At 33.7% G+C, this 12,681-nt stretch overlaps 1 protein-coding gene across 2 annotated transcripts in view; it reads left to right on the top strand.

The window, feature by feature from the left end:
- The first annotated feature begins 1,076 nt into the window (after positions 1-1,076).
- LOC149422719 (uncharacterized) overlaps positions 1,077-12,681 on the top strand; it is a 157,957-nt gene continuing 146,352 nt past the window's right edge. Inside the window, exons 1-2 of one of the 2 annotated variants that reach the window (XM_089633471.1) lie at positions 1,077-1,467; positions 4,213-4,254. In XM_089633471.1, the coding sequence (XP_089489597.1) occupies positions 1,372-1,467; positions 4,213-4,254 (138 nt within the window). In that variant the 5' untranslated portion in view covers positions 1,077-1,371. The remainder of the gene's footprint in view (positions 1,468-4,212; positions 4,255-12,681) is intronic. The other variant, XM_089633473.1, reaches the window with a different exon arrangement.

Here is a 12,681-nt window from a genome sequence, read left to right on the forward strand (position 1 = left end):
CACCCCTGTCGCCATTTTTGAATCGCACGGGTTGTAACTTGCCGAGATAGTACGAGAGTGTCCGGCGCTAGGTGCCGTCCGGCGTTACGGGACTTCCCCCTACTTATCATTATTAGTAAATCATGAAATTCACTACCTATACATATAATGCACACATTGCGTAATATTTTATTGTTTTTTATGCTTTCCATACTGTGACTTGGTAACAATCGAAGCATGCGGGCTGTGTGCTCAGGGTATGAAACAGACAATCTAATTTTCTTCGTTAACGTTCCACAACCGTGCATTTATTAAAAGCCTCGATAAGAACAACAACAGTTTTACTTTAACCCTTTAGTCATCTTGCATATTGACCTTCATATTTATTGAAGATGCCGATATTTGTGTGTATTCTTCTTAATAATATCTGGGATAATTCTGAACGTAACCAAAAAAAAACACATATTTCAATTAGAAAACTGTATTATAAATGTTACTGCAATATCACTTTTTTATCGTTTCACATAAAAATAATCAATGAAAATGAACAAAGTTTCTTCTCAAATTGCCGTCGAGACTTTTGGTTTCATGTAGGTGTAGATTTGAATTATTTTGTGGTTAATTTCAATATAATGTTTGGTGTTTTTTTTCTTTCTACCACCGTTTAGTTCATATTTCTAACCATGAAGGCAAGGGAGATACGACGATTTTTATAAGACCATATGAGCTGTTCTGAAAAGAGAACAAATTGACCCTACAGGTAATAGCTGTTTGTTCTAAAAACCGAACAAATTAGCCTAACGAGTTAATTGTGTTCAAAATCTTGCAAAAATAATTTTCCTCAATATTTTGAATCTTCTTATTCGGTACCTGCTTGAATCTTTGTTTGCCGAGTAAGAACTGTTAAATTTCGCAGAATAACGGCGTCTCCGGCCAACATTTGAAATCCATTTGGCTGATTTGCGTTAGAACAATCGAGCCACTCTCCGCCAGCCGCGGTTTGTTTAGCGGTAGGTACCTAACTCGCTGCTTCTTGCACTTCCCCACTACCAGCGAGCGGCTATACCTACTGCCGGCAAGCTTCCTACCACGAGCGGTCCCGACAACTTTCATACCGGCAAACGACGTCGGAGTACAGACATCTCCAGCCGTTTGGCCGCAACTTATAAATTCCGAATACGTCACGCCGCGTTTGAAAATCGAATCCATAGAAAAAAATCTTTAGTAATTTGCACAAAGCTCACGGCTGCGCTGCTGACACTGTTGACAGTCGCGCGCTGCGTTCTGAGGTATTTAGTACTTACTCGCGAAGTATTATTTTGTTGTGGGGTCATTTTGACGTGATCTGGTAGTGCTGTCGGATATATTTCTCAGTGAGTTCCTCGCCTGAACATGGAGAAAGATCACCAGCCTGACTCGATGGCGACTGTAGCGATGAAGCCGGATTATCCCCCCTCAGAAGGGTACAGCAGCTCAGAACCCCCACCGGTAAGAATAAATTATTTTATTTAAATAAAAATCACAATGATCATTTCCATAATTTACAACATTAATTATTCACTTTTATGACACACACAATATTGTTTTTTTTTTTAGAAAACTCATTTGGATTATATACCGTAAGAGTAGGTATTTAAAAAACTGTATTCCATCTCATTGCAAAATACATGATAATCCCAGTTTTTGCTAGTTATAGCACTTCGTAACAACGGAAATTTGAGCTGTGTGGAAATTCGATCTCTCAGCGGATTACCATATTAATGATTTGCGGTTAAATTTAAATCAATCGATACATAGAACCTAGATAATATTTTGTAATCATCATTTGAATTGTATTAATCAAGGTTTTTCGTAAAAAATATTGTCCCCTACTCACATTATAAAAAAAAATTATAAACACTTTCCTCGTTAATCAGGGTTGTGCAAACCTTACGAATGAGTAAAACCATTAAAGAAGAAGACAATATTAGTAAATCCAAACAAAACTTGAAACAAAAAGACACGGAAAAAATAATGTAACCATCTCAACTGGTAATCGAACCCAGGATCTTTGTTTTACCTGGACAACGTCTTTTACCACTTGACTATTGGGACCTAATTATTATACGTAATTTGTGTTTTGTGTGTCTTGTTCTGTATCATGATTTGTTTAGATTTATTCGTATTAAAAACAAATTAAAAGAAAAGTTGTTCCAATAAAAATTGAATTATAGTAATTCAAATTATAACTAGGTAGAAAATATAAACAATTAGGTTAAGTTAGAAATAACAAGTAAAAATACGTAAATTCACTGAAATCCAGAGATTTATCAAATTTTCTTAACATCCGCTCGAAGGTTTCAAACTATTATTATGAATTACACACACAAAGTAACCGATAAAGTTACCCATGGATTAATTTTCTTTTATTAGTGCTTTGCGAGGTGTGTTTGTGTTTCTTTTTTCAAAGCTTTATTTATAAACGGCACCTTTCTGTATTATATCACTCTCTCTGGAATACCTTCTTACAGTGATATTGAACAATAATAAATAACTTATTTAGTTTTATTTATGTAAATTAATTTAGGCGTGTAAAGATTCAGCCCTGCTATCAATGCCCCATTTCTCTTGCCTTTTCTCTTCGAGTTTCCGTAGATACAAAATAATTTCTCTCTCTCGATATCTTTCAATCTGCAACCAGAAACTGCAGAAACAAGCAACCATCCTCACCTTCTCCGACCAACCAACAGACAGACTTGCTCGCGATACTAATCCCAGATTTCTCTTCTGAGCATGAGAACGAAATGTATTTTAATCTACGAACGTTTTCTTTGTACCGTCGACAACAATAATACCTCCCATGGGATGTAATGTAGAATATTGTATTCCTGTATCCCCGACGCAATCATAAATCCATCGGTTTACGATGCAACGATTTTGATTCCAGTGGAAATTATTAGAAAAGTGCAAGTAGACATATTTTTGAATTATAAAAAGTATTATAATTTGTACTATAGTATTTTGTATTTTTTTTACATTAGCTCCACACAGGAGGCCTTGAAGAAAAAAAATCCCTCAGGGCCTATGTCATCTTTGGGGATTTTGTGTGGAGGTTTTTTTAGGGAAAGCAAGGAGAGAAAGTTCTGGAAAGGAAAAAAATATTATGGGTGGGTATGAATACATCCCTCCCACTGCGGTGCTAGGTGATGTTTTGAGGGAGAGTCCGGCTGGAGAGGTGAAGAGGTCTTCCTCAACCAGTCTCTCAGAATCCGACCCGCCACGTAGTATGTGCAGTAGATCTCAATGTCGAATGTAATCAAGCAAAAAATATTTCTGTTTTTGGAAATTCAAAACACCGAAATAGATGTAGATTGTGTATAGTAGTAGTAGTAGTGACAACATTACATGATTTGTTTGTTACATAATGTAGTTACTACTACATACAATCTACTTCTGAAACATAGAAGTAGATTGTATGTAGTAGTAACTACATTAAAACATAGAAGTAGATTGTATATAGTAGTAACTACATTACATAGTTTGTTTGTTATTAATACTTAAGGAAATGTAAATTTAATGTGAGCAGAACCTGCAGAAACTTTAATATTGTTAAAATATCCCAAATATTATGCCTAACCTATCCAACTAGATTTAATATTTACATTTGTGATGAAAAATATCAAGATTAGATAACTGCGAATAGACAATACGAGAAAAATGTAAAACGTAATACGAATAATACGAAGTATTTTTGGTATGTATTAAGTACGAAAGGTCTTAAACCGTTTTTAAGTGCTTTGAGAGGGAACAGAAATTCTTTTCTTCTTAAAAAAACTCATTGCTTCACGGATGAAAATCTTCTTTCAGCAACATTGTGAAAGTGAAAGGTAATGGGAAATGGTTATTATTATTGTTATAAGTTTGTACATTGTACGTGCTTTACCGAAACTTTCTTTGTTGGGTTTTTGTTTTAGAACTTTATACGATGTTATGAAAGAAACCGCAAATATCAACAAGTTGTTTTGACGGAGTCTCGTGATTTTCGTTTGAAAATAATGGCACAAAATTTTATTTGAATTCTTCACATTTACAAGTAAGATATTTCGATTGGACACGTACTTGTTTTTCTAAAAATTAAATTGCTGCGCAATGGAATCACCATTAGGTGTTTATTTTTAAATCTTAGTAGGTAGCTGATTTCTTACGTGACGCTTTTCTATTCGACTATTTTTCTATTCTATTTATGTTTTTCAGCTGTATCCTAGGTTTTTATCCCCATCAGAGAAGTTTTCGAATGTATGTTTTTAATCTTTCTTTTGCACCACTTTTGCTTCACTTTACCACCTATTATTACCTATTTATACTGGTTCGAATGTGCTTTTAGAAATACACTGAGTATAGAACAACCCCGATAGATGAGTTTTGTAAGGTGAAAGGAAATTTGTAAGAGGAAAGCTAGGAAGTACCTAAGTATTATGATATCCTTAAATTAATTCCGATTAATATTCAAACGTCCTCTGTGGTTAAGGGGTAAGGTTTTCAACTGGCAATACGGAGATCGCGGGCTCAAATCCCGGCGTGCGCAAGTATAAGATTAAATAATTTAAAATAACGTAAGATATATTTGCTGCTCCTTCAAGAGTGGAATATACTCTCAGTATCGCCCTGGTGTAAGACCACCATTTAGTATTGAAATGACGCTTGAAATGGCTTTAGCTAAGTTTGGTGACCAGATCTGAATAGTTAGACACTTCCACGCCTTTCTCTTTCCCATCTCCTTCCCCTCCTCATTTCTTTCAGCCTCACAACATGCCCCAACTGGGGATGTCGTAGTCTTCTAGCTACAGACAGATGGGAGCAGTTGGGACTCTTGTGCGGTATACACATAAAATATATGTGTATATGAATATATACTGTGAATACAGTATCTCATTGATTATAATACTTATTGACAAAGCAAAATAATACGCTGTTTTATAATTACCTTTTTTAAAAGACTAGAGTAATATAGAATACCGAGAATAATCGAAAATACCATTTTTTGCTCTTCAACGGGTTTTGAACCTGCGACATCGAGACACGGGTCAAACTGTTTGTGTCAACACTTTGCATAGTAAGTATCTACTTTGGAGCCTCAAAATGTACACATCGACAGAAAGACATTATTTAAAAAAATCTATAAGCAGTGAAAATACCCATGTCAAGTATTTTGTTTTTGTTTTAAGTCAACATCTTCCATATACTTGTTCACGGATCTTGTTACTATTTTGCTGAGGTTGTTAATCTCATTTAGGGTTAGAAGTTCTCTTTTAAATCTTTCAACGTTGTGATTATTGTAGTTTATTTTTTATTTGCTTAGCGAAGTTAGCAGTTCACAATGGAGTGCTGTTACCTACTCTGATGTATGGCAGTGAGGCATGAAACTGGCAGAGGAAATGCGAAAGTAAACCGAATGCTCTAGAAATGAGATCCCTGAGGCGTATGTTTCGTAAAAACATGTATGATCGTGTGAGAAATGTAGAGATCCGCAAAGATTGCAAGGCTGGTGTAGGCGCAATGAGTAAGATTAAGAAAGGGACTCTCAGATGGTATGGGCACGAAGAGTGAATGAACAATGTGAATGGTAGGAGAATTCGGGGACGCTTGAGAGAGATGGCACGATCATGTGAATCAGATACATGAAGTCAGGCCATGTCAAGAGTCAGAACAATAGAAGAAAATTTATGAAACGATGTATTAACGTGAATGATTCAAGGGGTGTGTTACAACAAAGAGTTGTTTGGCGGTTCGTCGTCTCTGCCTGCCTCTTCGGGAAAACAGCGTTATTATTAGTTAGTTATTTTTATTTATTTGTGCTTACTTAACGGAAACTACTTCTAATCTAACATCTCCTTTCTTTATTATAAGCGTCAGCTCATTACTGTTAAAATTCTAATAATTTTCAAACAAAATATTATTCTTCATGTGAAATTTGATAAACCAGTAACGATTTCAATAACTTGAGCATTTGAATGAGTGGCAGATATCTATTTGGAGCATTTTTTTCTTATCAATTTTTCCATCGGAAAATGATTGTCGGTTTGCTGAGGCGTGACCGAGTGAATTACTTTCTATTGACAGCATTTCGTCAGTTAAGTGCCCATTGCTCATAACGTGCCTGAACAAACTGTGCAGTTTGCACTTGTACCCAAACACTGTGTACACTGTACAGTATACACTGCATAACATAACAACGTACGTGAAACTGGACAATGTAATATTGCAATTATTGACAAAAACAAAATACGTAGAATAGAAACTACGTGACAGTTGTGACATAACACATACTGTGATAAAAAGTGTCCAAGCTCAAAAATGTAGCTCTGGAATTTTCTTCGTTTTTATATAACTAACCATCAGGCCGATTCGCCACAGGGGTAGGCAGAGAGGATGGACCTCCCAACAACTCGGTCTTGGCACACACTCCTTGCTTTATTCATATTCATACTCTTCTATTATTCTGACTCTTGACATGGCCCGACTCAAGTGTCTGAATCACTTGATAGTTCCACGTCTTCTTTGGGCATCCCCGACTTCTGCTACCATTCACATTTGCGTCATATATTCTCCTTACAATCCTTTCTTCACTCATTCGCTCTACATGCCCAAACCATCTAAGCGTCCTTTCAGCCTAGAATTCTTTGCGGAACTCCATTTATCACAAGATCATATTTGGTTTTACCACACATACGCCTCAGGGATCTCGTTTCTAAAGCATTCAGTCTACAGTGTTCATGTACATATTAATATTCTTTCTACGAAACTTTCGAACCGACCCCGCCCATCCGGTCATATATTTTTAAAAGTAATATGCATTGATTTACCTCTCAGGCCTCTGGCATATTGACCTTTATATTTCTGAGAGATGCTTTTAGTCCAAATACAAATTAATGGGATATTTCTGAACGTATCCGAAAACTAAAAACTGTTTTTGTAAGAATCTTTAGAAGTAGGTACTAAAGCTCAGTAAATAATTTTTTCGAAAATAAAATTTTTCTACTTAAAAAACATTGTTTTTGGCTCTAAATTAACATATAATGTGATGTAATAATTTAATTTGACTTAGGTTGTTTTCCTAACGGCTATAATAGTGTGTTTGTACATTTTATGTTGGTCCAATCCGTCAGTGCAATTAATTTAATGGGCAATCAAAATAAATAAAACAATCTTGTTTTGAAATGCGTTTTCCGTCCATTATATTTTCGTACAGGTGCTTCCATGATTTTTATACGGTTCGTAATAAATTTTCGCTATCACTTTAAATAAAAGGCTTATTGTCAGTTTCTTAATTTCCTTTGTATGATTAATGCCAAATAAGTAGATAATATTTTGTAATACCTATTTGTTTTACGGTTAGGAAACTAAATACTGCATGTGTACAAAGTTTGTCTTTTATAATATCACCTGTTTTAAAATATTTTCAAATCATTTTATCTCATTGAAAAAATAAACAATATGGGGCAAACAATCAAACATTTTGCCTGATATTTTTGCCGCTAACCCTTCAGGTCTCTCGCATATTAACCGTTATATTTATTAAAGATGTTTGCTGTCAGAAAATCAGAGAATTTCCTCTCTCAATAAAATCCAAATAAACGTGATATTTCTCAACGTATCCAAAAACTAAAAATTTTTTTTAAAGGATATGAAATACGATTTCGTATTTTATTATTAAAAATAAACATATAATTTTATAATTATTAAAACAAACCTAATAGTTTTTAAAATGGCTTAACTTACGTTTTTTCGTCTAAACACAGAACTAAAATTACCGATAAGGAAAAATAAAACGGACATTTTATTAGACAATTGTATGACAAACATTACTGTTACCACACTTTTTTGTCATTTCATTAAAAAATATTTGATGAAAATTTCATAAATTTTTCGCAAATTGCTGTTGGAACCTGTGGTTTCACAGAGGTGTACATTTTAATTCTATGATTAATTTCTAGATTTGAATATAAAGCTAGGTGTTTTTTTCTTTCCAACACCGTTTAGTTCATATTTCTAACTATGATGGTAAGGGTGACAAAACGATATCTATGAACCTATATGAACTGTTCCGAAAAGCGAACAAATTAGCCCGAGGAGTTAAATAGAAATTTCTAAGCTCGTAGCACACGATTGAAACTAAATTTGTAGCCAATAATAGTTGCGTTGACCTAATAATTAGGCACACAAAAACTTGTGCAATTTTCGTGAAGCATAAATTATTTGACAGTTATTTTAGTAATAAGAGATGGCCTCTGTAGCATTTGCGAGTCCGGAGGTTGCGGATTTGTTTCATGCCAAAGTAAAAAAAAAATAGTGATATGGTTTTCTCTTTCAATATGGGCGCTGATAAGGATGCAATGCTTTTCGTTTATAAAATTAATAAAATGAACATAGGTAGATTTAGAGCTGTAATAAGAAGCATTGAAAGATTAATAAAATACAAGTTTTTACCAATTATTTTTATAAGCAATAATTATTAGCCTAAAACACTTATACACATTGAAAAATCTCCTGATAAAAGATACATGACGCCAACGGGACAGGAGATTTTTCAATGTGGATGAGTGTTTCAGGCTATTAATTATTGCTTATAAAAATAATTGCTACCCTTTGTGCTATGCATAAAAAATCTTGTCTTAAACATTAGTTTACCAAAAAAATAATAATTACAAGTTTTTAGTATTTGAAAACTTCGATGGTGATTTATAAAAAATAACAGAGGGCGCCACTTCCGTTTCCAACAATCCTAAACTGTACATTCATTAGGTTAATAATACTCAGATGCGTTTTTTTGTTAATCAATCAATGTGTTGATATAAAAAAAAAATACTTAAGTTGCGCAATTCTTTAAACTCTGACGTAAATTGATTAGTTTATTGCAAATATATATATTATAGTGTTGAAAACTGCACCTTGTGTGAGTCTTATCAAATAATTATTATTAAAAGACGAATTACAATATTGAATACGTAATTTAGAGGAGAATATTATAATTTGGTTGTAATCATTTTGTAATATTGATGACAAGATTCTAAAGAAGCAAAAAAAGGAATCATTTACTCAGTCCAAAATGTCCACATTTTGGATTGTTATTTCGCGCTGCGTTGTAAGCGTTGATTAAAAACATTTTTATCTTTCTTCAACTCATTTTCGACCAGACCGGTTCCATCTTGCTTGAAGATGCAGCAGCGTGTTGAAACCGGTTAGGAAGAAAAATAAAACAGTCGTATAACGTATTTTTAATAATATTATTTCAAGGCCAGATGTTTTTTTGTACAATTTCAAGTACCTACAAGATTTCAGGCAAAACTTGTAAACTGAACGATAAACAATTTCGATTCGACATTCCCAATTATTTGGCACATAATAAACGAGTATTTCTCTAAATAATATAAAATAAAGTCGCTATCCGCGTCTGTCTCTGCGCTTAGTTCTTCTAAACTACGGAAAGGATTAATAGGGTTTTTACAATCATTTAGAGATTTTTTCCAAAAAGATTACAAATATAATATATGCATATTGTATTTATAGAAAGTAGAGAAAAGTCGATGTTTTGTAATCAAATCGTAAAAATATTTTTTCGAGCATTTTTTACGGTATACCTTGTGAGATACATCAAAATACTCTACTACGGAATTTTATATCTTAAAAAGGCCTACAGAAAAGTCCTGGGTGGTGTATGTCTATATTTTAAGGATAACCCTCAGCAACGCCGGGTAAACGTCAGCTAGTCTATATGTAAATTCATCCTGCGTATGTTTGTTCTTGCAAAACTCGAAAAGTAGTTTTTTCGATCCAAATTTCAAAGTTTGTTCTTATTAGTGCCAAGAGTGTTTAGAGAGTAGTTTAAATGGTAGAAGTTGTCAGAGACGCCCTAGGAATACTACCTTCTTAATACTTCTCTTGAAACGGAGTCGAATAATAACAAAATGATACTGCTAAGGATTATTGCTTCTCTGTATGTACCTATATTTGCTTTAAAGGAAGCTACATTATTAAAATTATATATGTCGACTCAGTCAAGTTTCATTCCCCGCACTGTGCAATCTTTTGAACAAGAATTGTAAATAAAATTAGTGCAAGAAGCAACTACATGAAATGGAGCACGGAGTCTCGTGTTGCATTCATTGGGTACCATGTATGTATATATTTAATGTCGTTGACATACTTCGGTAAGCATCTGAAACCTTTGACGCGGAAATACAGAAATTATTTTTATTTGCAATTGCACAAACGAGGAAGTGAAAGGTTGTCTTTGAAGATGGGTTGGATGTGTAATTCAATTATCTATGTATCGAATAGGCAATATAAAACAGTGGATGGCAGTAGAATACTATAAACAGTTTTGAAGATGTCCCTGGATAAATATGGTGTGGCGAACCACTATGAAGGAATGCAAATTCAAATGTTTTTGTTTTGAATATTTGATCGATTAAAATATTTTAAATGCTTTTATTAAATAATACGAGTAGAACACATCTTGGCCTTTTAAATAATAGAGCAGTTTTTTGGTACGTCTTTTTATAAAAAAACCCAGAAAAAAAACTAGTTATGTGTGTGCTTGTGTATTATTAATAATGTTACCATGACCTGCTGACAAACTTACTGGCCGTTTATCTGGTGCATATAATGAATAAAATAAATAATATACATAAATATTTAAAAATTTTAAAAAAAATCGAAAAAAAAGTTCCAATGTGAAAGATATCGCACTGTTCTAAGACCATGGTTCAGAATTGAAACGTTGTTTAAAATGGCTTAAGCCGTGTTTTGTGACCAGATCTGAATAGCCAGGTACATTCTCACCTTCCTCCTCCTCATCTCCTTCCGCTCCCCATAATCTTCAGCCTCATGACATACGTCATTTGGGGATGTCATAGGATCACTGGTTTTAGACGGTTGGTTGCGTATGTTATGTTCTTTTATTCACAGTAATTCAATTTTTTTTTATTGATCATTCATAATCTTTGTAGTCGAGATTAAAATAGTTGTATCACTCAATTTCAATACGAATTAATATGATTTTCTTTTGTACGTATAATTTTATAAATAATTAATGATGCGGATGCATTTTGTTTGCAAACTCTAACAGAATAAGTGAAAGGAAAATCCACCTAACCTCAGTCGTACTGCCATTTGTATTAAGTACTTCATATATAATTATTTTTCTACAGTCGAGTGACGGAGATAATGCTTGTGCTAAAATTAATAACAATTAGATAGACATGTTATATGAATACGGGATTCACCAGAATGAGACGCCATTCTTTTTTTCAACACAACATTCTCGCTTCACTGACCATCGACTTGACAACAGTTTAAGTGCTCTGTTTAAATGTTATTTTGTCCGTGCAAATTATTGTTTTTAATTGCATTTAATGTTTTTAAATGAATCAAAAATAATATTTGTTATTTGTGTTCACATCAATAAGCAATCGATTCTTTCAAACCCGAGTCAAATCATAAGATACAGTTCCAGAGGTTGATCTGAATTGTTTTTTTATTTGTTTTATTTTTAGCTGTAACCTTTATATGACCGCCTCACTAAAAGACATTTAATGTTGACTGCATAAGTAAATATTTGATTTATAATGTAAAATAAAAACTCAACGTCTGTGACGAAGCAAACTTAATATTTTAACCTCTGGAAAAACGTTCGTGCACCAGTGACATGAATTTTTTCCCGCCGACAGACCGTTCATGCGCTGCTGGTATTGGAATTTTGCCCTAGCTGGAAATTTTTGATACGCGATTTAAACCTGTATGTTATAAGAAAGTTCAAATTTTTTCCTTATTTTTAACAGAATCGCTTGCATTTGAAACACTTTAAGGTTCATTTTTGATTTCTTTCAAAAAGGATCTGGGGTTCGAAAGGTTAAGACTCAGTAAAAGCCTGAGTACATCTGGCTTCCAAGAATAGAGCTTGCAGATTCTTCAATAGTGATCTGCTGGTAACCATGTACGACTACCAGTTGAATTTGGGAGCCACCTTTGGGCTGGGGCCCCTAAAATAATAGATAAACCAACTGAATTCTGTGAACAGGAGGGCGGTCCGCCTGATTGACAATCCGTTGTTGCAACAATATTATATAACTAGCAGTTAAAAACCCGCTCCGCGGGTTTTTTTCTGCTAGGCCCTGCGGGCGGCTCTTCGTTGGGCTTCGCCCATTTTAAGTGATATTAACAACAGTTACATTTAATAGATAGATATTAGAACATTCACAGAGAGAGGGTGAGTATATATATTGTTAAAACACGGAACAGGAAGGAGTTAATTAATAATAACATGCTAAATTTACGCATAATAAGAATGACAGTTGTTTGAATAAATGAAATTTTACGTATTTGTGATGGATTATTTCAAATGAAACACTATTATTGACTACATGTCTACAACTGATATTAACTTTTATCGTACCTAATATAATTAGCTCATAGGAGACTTGCAGTGCTTAAATATGTGTTACAAACGTCAATGTCTATAAGTTGAATCAATATCGTTTAGTTTGTCACAATTAAAGATAGTTTTAACAAAGTTTTATGAATAAAAGTAGGGTAATTGTGCGATGACATTAACAGTCGGTTTAATTAAAAGGTGTTAATTTTACTCCAACTGGTGGTAATTCTTTACCTATAACTGTTACTGTATCTAATAAGGTTTAAAGCTAGATTATATATACACCTTCA

This window comes from Hesperophylax consimilis, chromosome 7 (assembly GCF_061612785.1).
Source record: "Hesperophylax consimilis isolate HC1 chromosome 7, BYU_Hcon_1.0, whole genome shotgun sequence".
Taxonomy (NCBI): Eukaryota; Metazoa; Arthropoda; class Insecta; order Trichoptera; family Limnephilidae; genus Hesperophylax; species Hesperophylax consimilis.